Here is a 23349-nt window from a genome sequence, read left to right on the forward strand (position 1 = left end):
TCATGTTAACTTCTGTTTCACCTGTTTTATATAAAAAGTTAAGCTAACTGTTCTTGATGAGGATCATTGTCTGACTAACAAAAAAAAACAGAGAAAGGTGTGAGCGCATGCAGCTTTTTTATTTAAGGTATTTAAATTAACTGCATTAACTTGGAAGCATTTTACAGTCTTCTTCAGGTACGAAAATAACAAAATGAAAGTGTGATTTACTGCCCAACATCACTGGTTAAATGTTTCTTAAAACTCCTGTTGGTTTGTGTCTTCTGTGATGAGAATTGTGAAGAAATATCTAGTTATTACTCTATAATATTTTGTCTCAGATCCTCTCTGGAATCAGCTTTTCAGTCATCATACTGTACCCTTACTCTTAAATAAAGCAGTACAGTAACTCATGATTACTGACTTAAAGCAACAGTTTGAGATTTTGTGGAATTGCAGTTGTTCACTTTCTTGCTGAAAGCTGGATGAGAAGATTGATACAGCTCGAGCCAGGGACAGTGGTATTGATCTTCTTCTTCTTCAGCCAGAAAAAAACATTTACAATTAATTTTAGGTTGATTTTCATATCATATCGTATCTACTAGATACTTATCATATCCAGTAGATACTGGAAAACTCACCGGATGGTAGAAAACCAATCTAAAACCTGATAGCATGCTTTGGTAAATGGTTGATAGTGTTGAAATGTCTTCACCATTTACCACGAATGGGCTAAAACACGCGAAACCACCAGTGTGTTTTAAAATGACAGAGGGCTTCAGTGCCTCGGGGAAGGCTGTGAGAGGCCATGTGAGAGGATGAGGTTAACCCCATCTCATTTTGTTGGGCAAATGAAGTAGACCGAGTGGAAAAGTGGAATGCCAATGTGTGTAGGACTCAACCGAAACCGCACGGCTCAGTGCACTCGGTGTCATCTGTTTCACCCAGCTGAGCGCTGAGGGATGTGCTCAGCTGACTGGTGGAAATGTTCTGTCTTTCTCAGGTCGTCCCATTTAGAGCCACAACGCTCAGAGACATCAGACCCATCTGGTTTGAGTTTACATCAGTGGTTTAATTTGACTGCGTAACGTTTCCAATATGGGAGGAAATGAGGATAAAAAAAAACAAAATCCTAAAAACATAACAGTTTTGGGGTTTGCATACATGAGAAAAAGCAATATACTGATCAGATACAGTATTGGGCTGTAAGTTCTCAATAATGCTGACTATAGTCCTGTAATATTAACTGTGATCAACATTTACAAATGCATTATTTCAACAGTAAATATGTTATTTAAGATCTTACCTTGATTCCATCCTGCCATAGATGCTCTCGCTGCAGCCGCTCTGCTTCACTGGCTAACCTCTACATGTTGAAAACAGAGAAACACTCACATTAGAGGAGCAAGTACTGTAGAAGTAGAACTGTTCAGACAATATCAGGAATGCCGTCAATCAAACGCTTTTCTATTAATGTCTAATTTTACAAGTTAAAAACATCTACTGTATTTTTACCACCTGGAATAAAAAAAACAATGACGGACCTTTTACAATGTATGAATTACTGTTGGCGAGTAATATTTTAATCCATTAGCTGTCTTTATTAAACTTAAATGAAAGGATCACAAGTATTGTTTGCTGTGTTCGCAAATTCATCTTTGCAAGATAAAACAAATAAAATTCTCATTTTCTCATCCCACAGATCTAACACTTACATATCCGATCACTGGCCATGCGACCGCTGTGAGAAAGGTCATATTGGAATTCATGTGTGGTTTTCCACGTTATACTTCGCTGCACAGGTGCAGATCACTCACCATACAGTGTCGGAGAAAGAAAAAGAACCTCTCTCTCCACAGAACAAGTGCGTCAGTCAGACACCGATGATATTTGTTACCTGACAAAGAAGACTTTTTTTATATTACCAAGTTCTTCTGCTAAATTCGGCATCATGTTTCACTCAGTAGAACTAAAAAATAATCAGTTACTCAGTTACAAAAATGTGTAAACTGTCATTAAAGCAGGCGAACTTTATCTGGGGATAAATCATTCACTTTACATGGAGCTAAAAATGTTAAAACATAATCGCCGCATGAGTTAGTGTCTGTTTATGAGTCGTAAGAAATCATAAACTATCTTTTAGAAGCTCGGCTCCGTCAAATTTAACAATATGTCAACGAAAGTTTTCCTCCGACAGTAGTAAACAGTTGAAGACTGTCTTTGCTATTCACTCAGTTCAGATGAATTCGTCATGTTTCACAAAGCAGAACTCTGACTTAATAAAATTACATGTTATAAAAATTACATGGACGTGCTGACTGCCGGTGTTTCAGGATGTCAAACAGTAACGTCACACATCGTACTTTAGTGTATTTAACTTGAACTGTTAAAGTTAAATATCAGCCGAAATGAAAAGTCTTTCTTTAGGAGTCATACAAAGTCATACGTTATGATTAAGGAGTAACAACTGTGTAAAAGCGAACCCAGATCTGTTAAATGGAGCAATATGTTAACGGAGTCTGGCTGTCACTGGAGACAAACAGCTTCAATGTTTCTTTTCGGATCAATGGGCCGTTGGACGGCAGTACTCCGTGTGTGAGTGATGTTATTGGTTGCATGTGAGGCATTTCGGGGCAGAGATCCGTTCACACTGATGTCAGATACGAGTCACTTGAAACATGAATGTGATCAGTCTGGGCACAAAGATCGGATATGGGCAAAAAAACTGAGCATTTAGCCCTGCGATGTGAACATAGCACATTATTATTATTACATGAAGCACATTAGATCTACACCTAAACATTAAATTAGGAAGAAGCCACTACTTTACTTTCAAAACTGGACAAAGTAGTTCTTCACTTGCAGAATAAAAAACATTTACAGTTAAAAACATAAGAGGAAATAAAATAGCAGCAGTCAGTTGTGTCAAAGTATTTCATATTAGTCAGAAACATATACTTACATCGAGTGCTTTGCGCTTCTTAGCCAGGAGTTTCTCTATATCTGAGGCCACCTTCTCCACAATCTTCCGGGGTTGATTCTTCACCAGACTAAACCGTCGTCTTTCTTCATTGTATATCTGTACATTTTTAATGGACAAGTTAGAAACTTAAGAGCAAAAACAGCTGAACAATCATTCTATTAAGTCAGTTTCTGCTGACCTAATGACTTCTGCTAATGACAATTTGTAACCTCTGACATATTGTCTGAGCTGACTTAACATAGATCTGTATTACCATTAGTGCAGTTGATAGTTATGGGCAGTATCTCTGTGGTGTTATTAGAAAATAACAATTTACAAGTCTGTCGTTTGTAAAACTAAAGAAACAAACTCTTAAGGAAACGGCTGATGAGAAGTTGGAACATCTCAGAAACAATCCTGGTAATATTAATAATATAATAATCCAAAGCTCATGAATTTGCAAAAGCAAATCCTTTTTATATTTAAATACTGAGGACACGGGGGAACAGTAACTTGTTGTGTCTATGTGTTCAATCCAAATCTAAATATAGATCATTTCATGTAATCTATTCACACACAATGTTTGTTGTCTTTGAACAAAGTTTCACTGAAGAATCACATTATTGGAATTTCATACCGAAATGACACCATTGGGCATTTATTCTCTCAGCCATGAAATAATCTAATAATAATCTTTTACATACCGGAACAATTAATGAAATTGCTCTTGAAAACAGATAATGGAGCATTTTGAAATCAAACATAACACATCAACCTAAAAACTACACATTGTCCTGCGTGACTGCTACATGTTGTTTAACTTGATATGAAAACTCACTTAAAGCTGTTAACTGTGGCTTATAGCAAATGGTAAATGGACTTTCATTTATAGTAGAGGATTAATCGATTAGTTGTCAAATATTATATTAATCGCCAACTATTTTGATAATTGATTTAATTGGGTTGAGTCATTTTTTTAAGAGAAAAAGTCTAAATTCTCTGATTCCAGCTTCTTAAATGTGAATATTTTCTGGTTTCTTTACTCCTCTATGACAGTATACGGAATATATTTGAGTGGTGGATAAAAGACATTTGAGGACGTCGTCTTGAGCTTTGGGAAACACTGATCGACATTTTTTACCATTTTCTGACATTTTATAGACCAAACAACTAATCGATTAATCAAGAAGATAATCAACAGATTAATCGGCGATGAAAATAATCATCAGGTGCAGCCCTAATTTAAATAACACCGTTCTAATCTTCAGCACTTTACAATACAACATGCGGACTGGAGGCGCGGGGATTGAACCGCCGATCATCTGATTAGTGGAAGACCCGCTCTACGTCCTGAGCCACACCCGCCAACAAAATCACAACACAGAGACAAAGTGTGTCCAATAAAGTTGGTGTGAGATTTACAGGATGATTATGAGGTTTAAACAACATTACAAATAATGCTGACCTGGCCTGTTGATGGTGACACATTCAGCTTTGTTTCCTCTGCAAATAATGTCTTTCAGTGAAGTTGAAGATTGAGTTGTATTATGTTCTCATCTCACCTCAAAGATGAAAAATATTCTGAATAAGAGGCTTATAGTCTATTTATTTAACCCAGAGGACTACAACAATCTATTTTAATGAATGTAATGTAAAAATAATGGTTTCCTGTTTTCATGACATTCTGACTACGAGTCTAAAGTTCACTGATTCACCCAGATTCTGCTCTTAATGATCTCCTCCAGAGGACCTGAAGTTATATTAGACCACACATGGAAACACATCAGTTATCTTCTGAAATGTGGCCTTTCAACATGATCACAAAGTATTCCTTATGATTTCTTACTCCAGAGGACTTTATGGGTCATCAGGAGGCATGTGGGAATGAGCTGCATGAACTGCATGAGCAAACGTCTTCTACTTTCTAGAGAAAGTTTGGTACCTTTTGGCATGAAATGATGCCTGTTTGCTCCGAACTCGACAATTCACCAACAGGAGCACAAAGAGGAACTTTCAAAGCTTTAGTTGGCAGCTGCTCATACTCAGACCTCTCCAAAAACAAATCGCACCTTTTATTATATGCTTGGTTTTGCCTGTAATATCTAACTACACAAACATTGTCTTCAGCTGTACATTATTACACACATGAACCAGAGTAACTGGGAGTTCAAGTGGTTCATTATCATCAGATCTAGAGTATCTGCTATAGGCTTCGCTGTCTGATGGGTTTTAGGCCATCACACTCTCAACCTCGTGAGGAACAACGTCAGAGAGAAGATGACAGTGACCTGGATGAATATATTAGGCAAACCTGCATACTGTATGACAGCTCCCTCTATAAATGGACTTCACCAAAGCGTGTTTCTGTGAACTGGGTGCTGTCTGAGAAGAACTACATTTAGCAAACCAGCCAGGAATGGGACCAGGAAATGTCAACGGTATCACTCCACTAAATTAAAATGTCTTGCAATCTCAATTCAGATATTAAGGCTTATTTATTAGCCATGCTCGCTGCGTGGCTGTTCGTTAGTCTGTCTTGTCCGGACTGAAAACTGAACTAGAACGGCATTTATTTTTTGTGCCAGGTAGGCTTATGTTACGTTGATGTGAATGCGTGGCAGGTTAGTATGCATCTTCGCATTGTGTTGAGTTGAACTATGGTGAACTTTCAGGCAAATATCGCCTCGGCCACATGTGTGACTGAGCACTGAGGGTGAGGAAGAGACAGGCCCAGCTCTACGAGGGTGTGACAGGATGCATTGCACCCTTAGTTCAATATTGTGCACCCTCATTTGAATAATAAATGCCAAGTGCAAGGTGGTAGGTCTTTTAGGCGCACAGACTCCGTGCTCCATACCCACATTTATTTATAGATGCAGACTAATTTATTGACTTTCCTGCTTTCACCACATTAAAGATTATTTTCTGTGCCAATTTTGATTGGGGGGGGGGGTTAAGTAAAGTAATATTGTATTTCTTTTTAAAGGAGTAATAAGTAAAAAGTAACTTATTACTAGGGCTGTCAAAGTTACGCCACTAAATTCTTTAACGCATTAAAACAATTCGATCTTTCGGAGGTTGTAGCGTTGTTGCTCAGTTTTTTACTAGCTTGTCGCAAAAGAAGTTAAATAACGACCCAAACTTCAGTTAAATTGTGCTAAAAACTGTCATGGCTATTTTCAAAGAGGTCCCTTGACCTCTGGCCTCAAGATATGTGAATGAAAATGGGTTCTATGGGTACCCACGAGTCTCCCCTTTACAGACATGCCCACTTTATGATAATCACATGCAGTTTGGGGCAAGTCATAGTCAAGTCAGCACATTGACACACTGACAGCTGTTGTTGTCTGTTGGGCTGCAGTTTGCCATGTTATGATTTGAGCATATTTTTAATGCTAAATGCAGTACCTGTGAGGGTTTCTGGACAATATTTGTCATTGATTTGTGTTGTTAATTGATTTCCAATAATAGATATATACATACATTTGCATAAAGTAGCATATTTGTTCACTCCCATGTTGATAAGAGAATTGAATACTTGAGTAACTTCCCCAACACTGATTGTCATTGTGAGCATGTTGGCATGCTGTTGTTACCACTGTCCCCAAGTACAGTCTCACAGAGTGGCATGGCTGTGTTGTTATTTTGACAATAGTTAAGGGGCACCTTAAGGGTTGTTAACTAGCATTACAGATGTTCCTAAACCTCCAGATAATCATGCTAGTTTTCTTTGGAATTAAAAAATGTTAAATTGAAGTTCTTTGGGATCAATTTCATCAAAAAACATTCCTGCCAAACTGCAGGCAAGCAGACTAAGTGATAATAAAAAAACTGATCATGGAGGCCATCAAAAGTGTCGGCAAATGTAAAATTGCGGCTTCACATTGGTTGAGGAATTGAAAATGACGTTTCATTTAAATTAAAAGCGTTTCCTCGACTAGAGAAGATTGCACTGAGCTTTCCGGGCAGCGAGGAACAATTTCTTTAACAGATCCAGAGTGTTTTCAGGAGCATGGAGGGATTAATGAGGACTGAATGAACAACTGAGCCTTAAATCAAGGCATTACTGCAGGCTACAGGCTGACCATCTGCTCTGCTGTGACACAAACAGAGAGGACACGTGCCGCTGCTCTCTGCTGAGGGAACGCCCCCACACATCTCTACAGAGCGGGGCTCGCTTGCCCCCTACAGATGATCTCTGGTCCCGTTTTTGGCATTTGTCCTCTCAGGGACAACCCCTTATTCCCAGCCACCTGTTACAGCCAGGATGTGGAATAACCTCGATGATTTATTAGCTACGACAGGTAAATAGTGATATTTTAATTATTTGAGTATGCAATGTATTCCCAACAAGACTACATTTACATGCACACAATAAAACCAGATCACTGTGTGAAATGAGGTGAAAATAGGGAATTGGACATTTATATGCAGTGCAATAGTTGGTGTATTAGATAAGTCTATAAGTTTACAGTACATACACTTGGTTAGATCTTCCACAAAGATCGATACAGTTTATCTCAGTTTCAGATTTTGGATTAAATTATTTTAGGGCTGCAACCAACAGTTTCATTATCAATTATGCAGATTATTTTCTTGATCAATCAGTAAATGATTTTGTCTATAAAATGCCAGAAAACAGCAAAAAAAATAAAGTTTTCACTGGGGCTACTTTTTACATAAGAAATAGTCCCCTTCAAAAAAAACAGTTTGACCATTTACCCTTTATAAAGAAACCAGGTTTCTCATTTACAGGGTATGACAGTTTAGAAATGAGGTCACTGCAGAGAGCCATGGATCAGAATACCTTAATGCATGTAATGTTAAATGTGATGTAAAAATGCATCTGATTGAGAGCTTGATGAAAGATACCGGTGCATGAATACAAAGTAATGAAACAGTTCATGAAAGTGAATTGTTCCACTGGTCCGACGGTCCAAGGACAGATGGTGTCGTATGCTGTGCAAATTTGTGATTTGTTATATTGGGCTATAGAAATAAAATTGACTTGACACTAGTAACAAAAAAGCACATAGATTACATGATCATCTTACGAAAGACCTGAATCAGTATTCATGAATGTAGGTGTTATTAAGCTCATGACTTCCTGAAACACAATACTAGATATTCTAAATCTAACCACTGTAGGCGTGTGTTCAGGCATCTCTTTTTCAGGAATGGTGCAATGTGTGCAACATTGATAATTATTGCAAACAATACACAAAGTGCCAGCAAAATTTGGCTACGGCATCTAAAAAAAAACACAGCATACATTCAGGAAACTGATGAATAAAAAAGCTATTAGAAAGAGAGTTTTATGTCTGTCCAGGGAAAACAAAAACATTGTTATTGGCTGCTCATGTCTCTGCAAGGAGTCCCAGAAAACAATGAAGAAAAGAAACAAAGTGGTTTCTGGAAGGCAAGCTGTAATTGTTTTCTTCTTTTATGCACCTATTTAGCTTTAGCTCTTAAACTTAATGGATTTACAGCTATTTTGCACGCTGACCTCTCCGCTCGGTGCATTTCTTGTTGGGTTTATGCAGCACTGTGATGAGTAAGACCTGTGTACTATAAAAAGAGAGCGACACACTCACCCCTTTCAACTGCTGAGCTCCAGTGATGTGCTGAAAGACTCTGTCAATCTCCTGTTCGATACGCCGGGCCCAGTGCATTATCCTGTGGATAAACATCACAGGCTGACTGTCACACAACACAAACAATGAAAAAGATATGTGTGTGTGTGTGTGTGTGTGTGCATGCATGTGTGTGTGTGTTTCACAAAAGTAAGCTGTGACGTTACAACAAAAATAGCTTTTACCTGGATTAACACACAAATTATGAAAACTTGCTTCATTTAAAAAAAACTAAAACACATTAACAGTATTATTTATTATTATGATCTTATTAAAATAAATAAATATTGTTTCAATATGTACTAAATGTATAAAAAATGTGCCTCCACACTGCAACACAATTAAAAACGGCACCAGGACTTTGCAGGACGGAAAAAAAAAAATAGAAGCTGATCATGTCGGAGAATTTCACACCTCTTTGATACAACAATATCTTTTCAAGGAAAAAAAATCACTGATTACACCAATTTAGCAGTGAATTCACCAATTCATTGAACAACAACGGGAATAGAAAAGACGCTTAGACAACAGGCCGCGGTTGAGCGTAAGCCTTGAAATGTTAGTAACGCTACCTAATCAGCTTTGTTGACTCATCATCATAATTCTGTGAAAGGATATTTCCAGAGCAAAGAAAAATATACAATTTTCTACATCATTATTATACACTAAGTACGTAAACAGCTTTTAAAACCTGCTGCGACAGCCAAGATCACTTGATGCAACTGGAATTTCTTGCAACATCCCCAAAATAGAGCAACTAATGAGGCAGGATAAACAAAACATCCACTGTGAGTGTTGTGAGTGTTAAGAGTAACAATAACAGAGGCAATTCAATGAAGGAGAGGGATGTGTGTGGCTCTAGAGCTGAGTAACTGTCTCTGCCAACAAATTACAGTTGAAAATGTTTAATATAAAGAGAGTTACATTGATATTCATGAAGAGCAGCGGCTGTCTATGAATGTGGCTTGGAGCTCTGATGATCTGTTGTGTTGTGAAGCTGCTCTTTAGACAATGAACTGCAGTCAAATGTAGATTCTGTCCCTGTTTTCGTTGTTTGAGTGCATCTCACTGTGTTTTCACTTCTGAACCCGAAAATGTGGCTTAATTCCTTCCACAACAGCTTTGATTTATAGATCTGAGTTGGTCATTTACAGTATAACTTTGCAGACTGATGCGGTGACATAGAGCCATTTAGCCCGAACCAGATCCTAGACAATTCTGCCTTGTGGTTAGTTACTTTAGTGGAATACAAAAGTGTATTTTGAATCTATAGTATTTTGTCTAAAAATATATATTTAGGGCTGCACAATTATTACAAATTTTATCAAAATCGCAATACGGCTTTCAGCATATGGCGCATTATTTGTTAAATGCAAAATGAGTGTCAAAATAACATTTTAGATTTAATATTGTCGTGCTGCAGAGATGTCCTAGTCTGTATAAAGAACATCTTTGTTTAGTACACATCATTAATTTATCACAAATTAATATTTTAATATGTTTTTCAGTGAAAATAAGAAATTATGTAAAAAATATAATTCCCTCTTATATCGCAAATCATATTGCTATTGCAATATCAGTCAAAATAATTGAAATTAGGTATTTTCTCAAAATCGTGCAACCCTAATATAAAATGCTTAAACCTGTAATAACTGCAAGTTACACACACTGACATATCATCACATTGATTTCTTTACATTGATATGGCAAACGTTTAGCAAACAGTTGCGTATTTACACATCCAGCAGTTAAGGAGCAACATCATCATTCATTTAGAGTTGTGTTTTTGGTCTCCAACAACCCCTGAGGGAAATATCTGGTTCTTTAGCTGCTAAATGCTCCACTATGTTCACCAGCTAGTCTCCAACTGTGTCTGTCTGCTGTTTGCTGCTGAGCAGGTAGAGTACTGTAGGTTTTTAAAGCTTTTCCGCTTTCCGAAAACGACACTATGAGAGCACAGGGAGTGAACCAAAACAGTAAAGTTGTGGGTCGAAAACAGCTAATTTGTGAGAGAAATGTCTTTATTCTTTGATTTTTGGGTTGCTGGAAAAAATCAAATAAATAATTCCTGACAATTACTGATATATTTGACTTCAGGACATCGTTGACTGCATACAGACACAAAATCCAGCTTTTTACTGAATCAATTTAGAGATATTCTCAAGTAAAAGTCCCATATTTGTACCTTGAAATAGCTTAATTTCTGAATGCTTGTGGTGATATAAAAACACATACTGTAGCTCCATAATTCCTGACATTGACAAATTATATATTTGACCTCAGGACATTTCTGACAACATACATGCTGAAAGTTAAAAGAGAAGTTAAATTAAAAGATTTTCCAAAGTAAAAGTCCCTAGAACTGCATGATTCAACTTTTTCCCATGGTCTAGTGTTAAAAGTAAACAAAAATCCCCAATAAATCGCAATATCGAATCGCAAAACTTAAAAATCCCAATAAATATTGAATTGGCAGCCAAGTATCGTGATAGTATTGAATCAGGAGATAAGCGTATCATACCAGCTTTATTAAACAATGCGCTGAAACTCACTTTAAAGCTCCGTAAAGTGTGTGCATGGATTGTGTGCTCGATAGGGACGTCAGTTCAAGGTCAAGTCATTTTTTGTTGCGGTCAGAGAAATATTCACACAATATTTAGAATGACAATAAAACAAATGATTAAATTCTGTAGTTTTCATTTAAACAAAAAATAGAAAGCAAAAGGATTCTTCACCCGGCTACTGTGGACTGATACTAGATGCTGATCCTATACTAACAATGGAAGTCAATATATCGATCCTTGCCTTCATTTCATCTTATTGATTTTGTTTATGTCTCAACAACATTCCAGCATTTTGCAACATGAGCTGTATTTGTTAGAGGCTCCACACTGGGTTTGTGAAACAGTGCAGTTGTGTTGCAAATACATCAAAGTCAGCAGCAGAAACACCAGTGATATCGACAACTACTGTGCCCGATGATGGAGGGCTGCCAGCACCAACACACATTTTTTGTGAACTATGTTAAAAAGAGAAAGTTTTACTGGCTGATAAAAGGTTTGGGTACCATGCACTCGGCAGTACCAGCGCTCTTACCAATACCTCTGAAATGTCAACTCCAACGCAGAAATCACAACCACCATCGGCTGCGCACAAGAAACACTAGAAGAACTTGTATGAGCACATGTAGTTGCAGCAGCTAATTCCCTCCCAGCCCACGCAAACCAATGCAGGGCTTCAGGGCTTCTACTACAAAACAACAAGAGGAAGAAGAAGAAGCTTACTGAGCATTTGAATAGAGCGTGTATTTTGCTTTGGGACACTTTTACATTCAGACATGCAAAGAAACACATCCAGAAAACTAAACATGCCTTATTTAATGTGTATGGATTTAGTATCTCCTTCAGAAACACAGGGCCCTATTTTAACAATCTATAGCACTTAGTTTAAAGTGTTTGGCGCAAGTGCATTTAGGGCATGACCAACGCCACTTTTGCTAGTTAAGCGGCGCATAATTTGGGTTCAGAGTAGGGCAAAAGGGGCAAAGGGGTTGTATTTAGTCTCTTAATTAATCACAGGTGTGTTTTGGGCGTAACAGGAATTAAACCAATCAGAGTATCGTCTCCCATGCCCTTTAAAAGCCAGGTGCGTCTGCACATCGGCGCATTGCTATTTAAAAGGTGGATTTGGCAAATTGGAGAAGCAAGCAGTTTTCTGCTGAAGAAACGGATCTGCTCATGCGTGAAGTTAAAGTGCATGAGCCAAGTAGATGTATGTGGTACTTAGCCGGTGGACCCACTGCCTCCGCCGTCTCAATAAGCACTAGGTTAATATGATAAAACACGTATTGATTAATAATGAAAACCGTATTACTTTCCGATGCAACCGACGGGGGGCTCGGACTAGCTGAGCACAGACTTGCAGCTGGGCACTGGGCATGACGTAAAACAAACTCAAGATTAGGGATACACCGATCCAACTTTTTCAGTCCTGATACCGATAGCAATATCTGGGCTTTGGGTATTGGCAAGATGGCGAGTATTGATCCGATACCAGCGTTTAATTAATAAGCTGTATGCCTCATTGTGTGGAAGTGACTGGGATCATTATTTTATATGTAAGCTTGACTTAAACATCACTTTCCTAACTTTGTAACACAAAATATAACAAATAAATACATAGATAGAAATGTATTGAATTGTTATTTCTTATTAAAATAATAAATCGTACACAAACAACTTGGCAAAAAAATCTTCAAAATGAATTCATTAATGCAGCAACATATTGGTCAAAACTTAAACAGGAATTAAGATTCCAGTATATAATGTATATAGAATATAAATTGAACTGATTGTCTCCATTGTCACTAATATCCTATCCAGCTATTTGGGTCAGTATCGGCCCGATATCTGATCCGGTATCGGTGCATCCCTACTCAAGATGAGTCTTCAGAAGTGAACTGCATCCTTGTAATGTCAGGAAAACAGAAATTTGCAGAGGAAGCATTTCTCTTGTTTTGATGAGACTGCTGATATGATTCTACCCAGAAAGAGTCCAAACTATGGAAATTTAAATAATCTTCAGAAAACTGTCATGCTGCTACTGATTAACAAGCTTTCAAAATTTCCTTGACTCTGGCAGCAACTCGTGTCTGAGGTGAGGACTCTTTCTCTAAGTGAGTACTGGTTAAACACAAGCTGAGGTCAGATGGCAACGGGACAAAGCAAACAACAGACGGCTTGTTCCGAGGCTCCTAGAATATGGTCCAACACGAAAAATGTTTATTAATGTGTTTTTTTAATGTGTTTCACTGCAATGAATTATTCATAGGTAAAATAAATATAGTAAAGTGCTATTTTATGTTTCTTGTCAACACTTTTCAGGGTTATGTTCTCAGTCTCTCCGCTCCCTCCAGAGCCACAGAAGACATTAAACAACTGCTTCACAGGCTGAGTCGTGCTGCTCATGAATAGTGCCAATTTTAAGTAGATGGTGTGGCTGTAAGGTGGAAGTATAGCAGCTGTTTACTGCCATCTTTAGGCAGGGGGCAGCCCTCTCTAATGCAAGAGGCAATCAACTGTTTGGAGACCGTATAATGTTAACCACTAAGCCAACCAATCACAAAAAGTGGGGTTTCAGCTGTGACTCACCGGGCCAACTTCAATGTTTAGACCTAACTAATCAAACGTTTTTCAATATGATTCAAACATCTGTGTGGAATATTTGTTTGATAAATAAGTCAGTTCACTAATTAATTTAACTTATTAAACAAAAAAACGTGGAAGTCAGATGAACAGTATCAAACCACCTTCACTTAACTGATTATTTGACATAAACTGTATATAAGAAGTGGACGTAGTCACAGTCACGTTACCCATCGGTTTGTGGACTGCTGTTTTGAAGCCTTGAGTTCGGCATTTTGGCCATCACCATCTTTTTTTTTTGCAACCAGAAGTGACACGAGAGGGTGAAGTTAAACACAACCAAACACTGAATAAGATGTTTTTAGGCGACCAAAAAGGTTAGAATTAACTTTAATGAACTGAAAACACACTGTGAAAGGGTTAAGTTGTAAGACAAAAACACGGACAACTCCCAGATTGGACAACGCCGTGGTAGTGACCTGTTAATAACAAGGTAGCCACACCCTAAAGCAATCGCCTGCTTTATGGTCTATTTGACTCTAAATGGGACCATCATCTACTAAATGAACATCATGCTATATCGAAGAAGACTTGAAACTAGTGACTGAGACCATAAACTCATGTTTACAATGTTTACTGAGGTAATAAATCAAGTGAGAAGTAGGCTCATTTTCTCATAGACTTCTATACAATCAGACTTATTTCAGCAACCAGAGGAGTCGCCCCCTGCTGGCTATTAGAAAGAATGCAAGTTTAAGGCACTTCAGCATTGACTTCACTTTTCAGACCCGGAGGTTGCCCTCTGCTATTTGACTAAGAATCTTTCACACTAATAAACCTTAAACTTCACTTTTGCTTTAATGGTCACACGACCAGAGTCGGCGGAATTTGTTTTTTAATACAGCATGGAAAAAAATGCCCAGTACACAGTGTCAGCAATACAACACAGTACAGTATGTGCTCTGTATGTCTTCTTCCTAAATGCATTGTCAGTGATAAACAGCATAATTTCCTCCCAAACTGCAATTTCAAAGCAGCACACACATCAGAACAATGCAGCATCTTACAGTATAAGAAGAACTAGTTCATAGTCAGTGCGTCAATGCCATGTTGAAGCGTGCAGTATGCTATTCGCCTCAGAGAACATAGTTGCTTAAGATGCAAAATATGCTGTAAAAGACTAAAACTAGACTCCCTGTATGCCCAGACTTTGCCACCCTATCCTCAAGAGACCCCAAGGATCACTGAATGAATGCAGTCTCAATAAAGTTTTCCAAACTCCCTCTGTTCACCTGCGACACTTCACTGGTTCAACCTTCATTCACTGCTGTTGAGTCTGGCCAAATGAATAAGAGAAGACTCAACATTTATTTGCGCTTTCTACCTAAATTAGTTAGAACTAGGAAATAAATCTCAATACTCAGAAAATCGCACTGGATCCTGTAAGTGCCCCGAGAGTCCATTCATTATCACTCACACAGCTCCCAGCAGAGTTACGAGACAACATCACAGATTAAAGTCTTGTTGGGCTTGTTTCTAGTGTTGGACGAGCTACAAATCTCCACTCAACTGTCCAGATCCACAGAAAGGCCCTATATTTGAAGAGTGTTTGTTTCCCCGCTTTTGGATTTTATTATGAGCTGAACATGAGTAAATGACTTTTAGACCTGATGATGAATAGACTAGTACTATGTATGCTTGACTTGCCAAGTTAAAGGAGTGGTGTGGAAAACTAAGATGTAAGCTATTTGGTTCTGGTTTTTTTTACCTCCAGCAACATCAAGACACAACATCACTACATCAAAATGTCACGCCATTGAAGAGATGATAGAATGCCTGACAAAGTGTCTTCGACAAGCACAGCACTATTTAAAAGTGAAATTATTTTCAGCTTGAGGCAGTCGAGGCAGAAAAAAGTGAGGAGTGCTCTGAAAAACAGAGCAGCAGCAGCAGGCAGGACGTTTTATCTCTCTCCCTATTGACAACTGAGAAGGTAAAAAAAATATGTTTTGAGTTGGGGTTTTTTTTAATATAAAACTCTTTTAAAAATACATTCCGGTTGTCATTAGGCTTGATTTTCAATGTGTTAATGTGATTACTACAGCCCTGACACCAAGACCACCTTGGCTGATCAAATGAAAATGTTTATGAAAACTATAACTGAGCAGTTTTTTCTTGCTACAGAGACACATTTCAAAACATAAAACATTATGCAGAAGAATAGTGAGTCAGCATCTTGTGATTCTCACACAATTCGTATAAAATAGGTAACATAAAAACATCCCTGATAATAAAAAAAGACAGACTTGCATATGCAATTTTGGGATTATTCTCAAGACCTTAAATCAGTCTGACTTTATACATTCTGTCGCTCTCTAATCCCATTATGTTTTCAGATGTATGTTTTAGGGATACCAGTAGTGATTCCCACAAAGGAGCAACACCCCAGGGGTTACAGGTGCAAAATGTGAGACTAGGAGCATTTCTATTGCCTCCGCAAGGCTCTCAACATGGCGATGGCTAAGCCGGCGGCCCGTAGCTAACGGTGCTAACAGTGCTAACAGTGAAAACAACGGCAACACTGCTGACAGAGATAAAAGTGTTAATCTGCAGCCGTGTTTCCGCAACGGCGCTGTCGGTCGGGACAGCGTTATCAGCTGTAACCGCATATGAGAGCAGTGCAGAGTGGTGGCCATGAGCTAGCCAGTGGGGCACGCTCACATGCACGAACATGCACTCAAAGCATGCACGGCCGGCCCGGCGATGTCAACAAAGCACAGAGAAGCTCTGATTACAACACACACAGAGGGAGAGTGACTTCATTCTCTGCTCAGGTAGACATTACTCCTCTATATCTTTAGAAAGCAAATAGTTGTTTTAATACTGTGGATATCATATAGGGCACCTTTAATGCCTGGTGAATCGTAGCGTTGATTTAAACTATTAAAAGAACATGCAAGCAGAGACGCGTCATCAACTCACGTCATCCATCTGCACCGCTCATGTTTTGAAAATGCAGGAAAAGAACATTTTACGTCATTTCATGGCATATTTTGATTTGTTGGTTTGTAGATGTGGTTTATATCAGTCACATTGAGAGAATTTGGTCCTTAATTTCTGACATTATCAGAATTCTGACACATTCCAAAATATATTTAAAAGACCAGTGTCAATAAGATTGTTGCATCACAAATTCATTTAAAATGCCCTTGCAAAGCGTTGTAAAAATCCTGTGTGAATAAATCAGGTTTGTTACATGACTGTAGCCCGCAGATCTGCAGAGCAGCTTTAACCATGTGAGTCAGTGCAGCTGAAGCACAAACCCAAGTTTTTTAGTGTGTGCTCCATTTCCCCTCCTCTCGAGCCCTGTGGGACGTCAGAAAACAACTCTGTATCGCAGTGCTGCGAGGAAGCGGCTGAAAAGCACAGCGCACTTGTGCCTCGACTCTGTTACCTGCTATACGCACACACCCCTGGGATGAGATAGAGAGAAGCACTATGCGATGTGACCCATATATTCACTTACAGCAGAGAGCGAGAGGTTGAGAGGGTGGAGCAGCAGAGCGATAGGTGGAGTATAAGAAGCAGAGAGAGCCAAGAGACATTTATAGCTTTATGTATACAGTATATGAACTATATCTACCTATCTGCAGTATCAATCTACAGCACAGTATATATCCATCCATCCATTCATCCATCTAGCACCGTAGTCTCCTAGAAATGCTTCTCATATACAACTTATTTGCAATAGCAAGTATATTTTGTAGGACACATAATGCGTATTACATTTTTAGCCATCCAAGCAGCCTGGCTCTAGGGATGGTAATGTCGGTCTTTGGTCCAGGCTGAAATATCTCAACAACTACTGACAGGATTGCCAAATTTTGTACAGACTCTCATGTCCTACAGAGGATGAATCTTAATGACTCTGATGATCCTCTGACTTTTCATCTGGCACTACCACGAGGTTCACGTTTGTGGTTTTAAATGAAAAGTCTCAACAACTGTTGAATGGGTTGTCATGAATTTTGTTCAGGCATTCCAACCCGATATCACGCCAAAGAGTATAATAAACTCGCCCGTCCACCAGAGGATAGCCTGTCAGTGTCACGTTTTGCCTCGCCGAGGCGTGAATATTAGATGCGTGTGTGAAGGTGCAGTACCAGCAGGAGATAACAAAACCACTCACTTTAGGAAAAACAGCATGGTTGGCCTTAAAATAAGTATGTAAACTAAGTGCAATATCTACGGAAACAACTTAACATAAGTACGGAAACATCTGTCACAAACATCACTAAAACACAAGTCCTGTGTTTGTTGGACCCATCCACCTAACCTCCCCTTCCCACCATAAGCGGTCTTTCTCCCTTTTTTATTCTGCGTCTCTAGCTCTGGCTGTAGCATATTCACACGGATGCATTTAAATTGCAGTCAGTACAGACTTCATGGCGTACAAATAACACGGTGTTCTTATTGCAGGCTTTTGCCTTGCTCATTATCGTGTCATTCATACGCCTTCTCGTGCAACCGGGCTGGACATTCATGTCCCTCTCAGGATGAATTGTGATCACTACTGTAATACTTTGTTTTACGACCAAATACTGGCAAGTATAATGACATTCCCATCAGCCTCAGTTGTACTTTGTGTTTAGTGGTAATTAGGAAATGTTAGCATGCTAACACATTAAACTAACAAGGTGAACATGATAAACTTTATATGTACTAAACATCAGCATGTTAGCCAAAGGACAGATGGAGTTTATGAGCTGCTCGCATGGCTGTAGAATTTTGTTATCAAATTTTTGGCAACACAAACAGACATTTTGGGCTCTGCCTTCCTCAGCACATATGTTATGTTATTTCATTTATTTCCATTCAACTGCAGTGTGATTCACATTTTTTATGGTTATATTTAGGCACCTCAAAGCACTTAGACAAAGTAAGAGAAAGACCATGTTTGGGTTGCATGTTAGAAAACTGGTTTGAACTGCAAGACTTTTTAAAAAATATTCAATAAAAAACAAGTAATGCTGACACAATTAGTAGATTAATAGATCAGTCAATCAATAAGAAACTAATCGACAACAGACAACAATATGAATCAGTTCAGGTCAGTTATAAAGCAAAAATTCCAAAAAGTGAGGATCTGCTGCTCCTCTCATTGTAAGTTCATTACATTTTGGTTTTGGTCTGTTGATCCTACAAAATAAGATGTTTGAGGAGCTCCCATTGGGCTTTTTTTTTTGCTGTTTTCTGCTTTTTCACTAACGATTAATCCAGTGGTTCTCAAACGTTTTCCTTCATGCCTCCATTTGGAAGCAAAGTGATTAAACAGATGTCATTTAAATGAACATTTTCCCCAGGCGCTTCACAGCAACCCACTGCTTCTAAATGCTTCGGATGGGTTAAATACAGAGGTCAAATTTTATGCATATACCTGTATGTATGTGACAATCAAAATTGAAATTAAAAGAAAAAAGAAATTATTATATTGATATAACATTATCTAGAAATGAGTGATTCTTTTCATGTATGTTTCTCACAAGTTACTGCGGTGCAGAAGTAAAATATTTATCAAAAACAATAACACAAAAGACACACGGCTTTCCCGCTCACACTGACAGTGATCTTGACAGCATGACAGGCGTTTGTCATATTTCAGACTTGACTCGATGATACTGGATGGGCATCGCCAGTTTTACTTTCCTTCCCTGTTAAAAATCCACACGCTTTGCACTTTATATTGTTTTGTTATAATAAATCTTGCCACACTTTTCCCATTAATGGTCAGTTAGAGAACCACTGGATTATTAATCGGAAAAAAAAATTATAATAATCAACTGATTAATCGCTAATGAAAATAATCATTAGGTGCGTGCAGCTCTAGAACTGTGATATTTCTCTAACCTTGACCAAGTGCTTTGGTAGCCTAAACCTAAAAACATGAGGAAAGCAGGATGCAAACTGCAACCTCTGTGAAGTATAAGAAGGTCACACTTCCTCGATTAGAAAAAACATCTAATCCAGGCAGCAATTACATTTCCTCCACGACTTACTTGGAGAGCAATATAGAAACATATGCGGTAGGAGACAGGGTTGCTATCTATCTATCTATCTATCTATCTATCTATCTATCTCTCCATCTATCGACAGACAGAGTTGAGGCAGAAGAGGCGGGAGTGAAAAGGGTGAAGTGAGGGAGGGTGAAGGAGAATAAATCCTCACTGCTGCAGTATTAATTCTTAATTGGAAAGAGATGCTGTTCTTCAGCGTAGCGATTCTGCTTCATTTAGCTTACATGAAGAGACCCAGGGCAGAGGGCTATGTAGCTGTTTCAGAGCACTCAGCAGAAAAATCAGCCGTGAGGAGGAGGAGGAGGAGAAAGCAACGGCTATACCCTACTTGAAATAACCCAATTCATCATAAAAACACTCCCATACACACACCCACACCTCCCTGATTTATACACCCCGTTCCTAATTGGTAAATACACCACGAGTCTCCAGTTGTGATTGGCCAGGAATCCCTCACTGTGTGCCCCGAAGATGAGTGGACCATCTGGCCTGTTCCTCCCTCCAGAGCGGAGCCTGGAGGAGGGCCCAGATAACTGGAGTCTCGAGTTAAGTGTCAGCTGTACTTAACAGCAACGGGTTAAAGGTTAATAATTAAGAACTAAGCACGGGATTGATTAAAATAGAGAGAGCAGGCTCATTTTAAAGTCGCTTTCAGCAGGAATTCACAGTAAAGCCGATCCTTACTCCTTCTATGCAACAGGGTTGTCCTGATTACTATTTCTTGGGCTTCGAAAGCTTCGGTGAGAAATAGTCGAAGGTATTTGAAGCTTTGCGGTGCAGCGTGACGCCGCAGGCTGACATGTTCTTCCGTCTGTCTGTCTCCATCTCCCTCGTTTTCAGAGCCCAGGACAGCGCCAAGCAGCGATATCCATCAGAGAATAACTAATAACTATTCATGATGAATATGAATAATGAATAATGTTGTGGGATCATTCCTTATTTCATGGGCTATTTGGGGATTTATAGGCCTACGTCATTATTACATATATACAGTATATACTGTATATTAAAAAAAATATATATATATACATATATATATATATATATGTATATATACTGATTTGGAGGTCGAATACCATGGCAACGGTCAAAGCTTCAAATCATTCGGGTCAGTCTTACCATGCAACCTAGTAGGCCTACAACTAGTACTTGCTGAACTACTAGAGGCTTATTACTGCGCTGTTGGTTTTCTCAAGGTAGAGAAGCGAGTGTTTCACCAAATAAATAAACTTGAAAGCCTGCATGGAAAAATCTAGTAGCTATACTGGTGCACAAGAACAGCAGGGGGGAGATGAAAAACAAAAAAAACCTTTTCAGTTTCACAACAACTGCTGCACAGACTTAATGTTGCTTGTCAAATAGGATGACTGCTTTAACTAATAACTTCACTGACGCTACTTTAAAGAGTCACAATGAAAACATCTCTCCATCTTTGCCATTGTTTTTTTAGACATCATCTTATGGACATCTGATTTGAGGCAACTAGATAATTAAAAAAAATAAAAGGCTATAACTCATCATATGTTAATAGAGATGCTACATTATTGTTCAAATAATATCTCATATAACTTGATTAATAAGAGGGTCTTCTGTTTAACTGAGACACATAAACTTTAAAGTGTCACAATGAAAACATCTCTCCATCCTTGCCACTCTTTTTTTTTTTAAAAACAGAGTAATGAGAGTCATTTTTGCATTATAGACATCTGATTTGAGGCAATATACCACTAGATAATTAAAAAAAATATATAAAGGCTATAACTCATCATATGTTAATGAAGATGCTACATTATTGTTCAGATAATAACTTGATTAATAAGAGGGTCTTCTATTTAATAACTGAGACACATAAAAATCACATATATAAATATAAATGATGGGAATAGCTTTCCTATATGCATGCAGAGTCATACTGTATGGACTACACCTTTTACACCAGCATTAACTATACTCAACGTTTACATTAATGCAATCAAGCCAACACACAAGTCAAATTATATAACAGCAGAAAAAAAAACACACACACAACAGGATGACTGAAGTGATCTGAGTGGTGGACAAAACCCCAAAGTTGTCTCTCCCATCCAGAGCTGCAGAGCATCCCGGTGTGTTTTCCTCCCCATCATCAGAGTATATATATATATATATCGGTGACTTACGTGTATTGCTGTGGGAACGTGAGAGCATCAGCTCCAGGCCACGATGCGCTGAACATCAAGATAATCTGGATAGATACCAAGCAGACGATGCTGCAAGACCTTTTGCCTATCGCCATTTTCCATTAACAATTCTCGTCACGGAGGGTTTTTGAGTGTGCGTAAAATGAAGCGCGTCTCCGGGTGCATACAGCTATAGAGCTATATTATTATAGTGTCCGGTGGCTCAGTATCCCGACGACTTCATGTCGGTGTGTGTTGTCAAGTGGACGCGGAGGAGGAGGAGGAGGAAGAGGAAGAGGAGGAGGAGGAAAGCATTGGCCGCGGAGGCATCGCTGGACGGTGGGAGATGCACTAATAATGCAGCTGCCAAGACACTGCAGAGTCTCTCCTCCTGCTCCCACATATACACCACCACCACCAACACCAACACCACCAACACTATAACACACAGAGCCAGGCGCGTTCACGACAGCCCTCTCTCTCCTCTCTCTCTCTCTTCTCTCTCATCAGCACCAGGCGCGTTCACGCTCACCAGGCAACAGAGGAGCAGAAGATGAAGATAAATCTAGTTTTGGGTGCTTTATTTATCTCTGCAGAGCCACGTGGGATTTGTCAGAGGCATAAATTTAGTTTTTTTTTTTATACAAGAATGACCTGCTGCTCTTCTTCTGTGCACTGTAAACAATTGCTGTTAATTTACAGCAGGATTTCAACAGTATTAACCTGTTATTGCTAAAAACAGTGCTTTACTGTTAATACAAAAGAAAACCTGTTTTTAACTGAACTATAATGCATTCTTAAAAAACAGCACTTTACTGCTGATCGACTGTCTAAAGTATCATCAGTAACAGTTTCATGCAGTATTTCTTTAATTCTGGGACCTGATCTGCTCATGTGAGGCTTGTATATTGTACATGATTGTAAAATCAGTGAATTAGCTTTATTGTTCTTCACTCACATGTTGTTCTGGTTTGCATTCTGTGCTTGTAGCCAGCTATAGACATACATTTTGGGAAAAGTGTCAACAAGTCTATTATAGCCTTTTTCCTAAAAAGTGCCTTTAATTGTATTTAGTGTGACTATTCCTGTCTGTAACCTGCTAAGTCTATTCATCTAGGCCAAAAAAATAATGTTTATTAAAATGTATGTCAAAAATATAACCTAAATAGTGCATTAAAACAAATCAGTAAAATAATGTAAAAGAAAGGTGAAAAACAGCTATATAATGTATCTTTAAACAGTAAATTAACTGTAAAATACTGTGACATTAATAAAAAAAACAGTTCAAACTGTATTTTTCATTAACAGTACAAAACTGTAAATTTCAGCGACAGTATAATAATGCTAATTTTACAGTAACATAAAGGCGACCCTGCTGCCAGTTCTTTACTGTTATTT

At 38.5% G+C, this 23349-nt stretch overlaps 1 protein-coding gene across 1 annotated transcript in view; it reads right to left on the reverse strand.

Annotated features, from left to right (window-relative positions):
* LOC119493596 (voltage-dependent calcium channel subunit alpha-2/delta-2-like) overlaps window positions 1–22634 on the reverse strand; it is a 49835-nt gene extending 27201 nt beyond the window's left edge. Inside the window, exons 1-4 of the mRNA XM_037779056.1 lie at window positions 21952–22634; window positions 8536–8617; window positions 2942–3058; window positions 1286–1345 (exon numbers count right to left, since the gene is read on the reverse strand). Of these exons, the coding sequence (XP_037634984.1) occupies window positions 1286–1345; window positions 2942–3058; window positions 8536–8617; window positions 21952–22067 (375 nt within the window). The 5' untranslated portion in view covers window positions 22068–22634. The remainder of the gene's footprint in view (window positions 1–1285; window positions 1346–2941; window positions 3059–8535; window positions 8618–21951) is intronic.
* Window positions 22635–23349: the final 715 nt, after the last annotated feature.

This window comes from Sebastes umbrosus, chromosome 1 (assembly GCF_015220745.1).
Source record: "Sebastes umbrosus isolate fSebUmb1 chromosome 1, fSebUmb1.pri, whole genome shotgun sequence".
NCBI classification, from domain to species: domain Eukaryota; kingdom Metazoa; phylum Chordata; class Actinopteri; order Perciformes; family Sebastidae; genus Sebastes; species Sebastes umbrosus.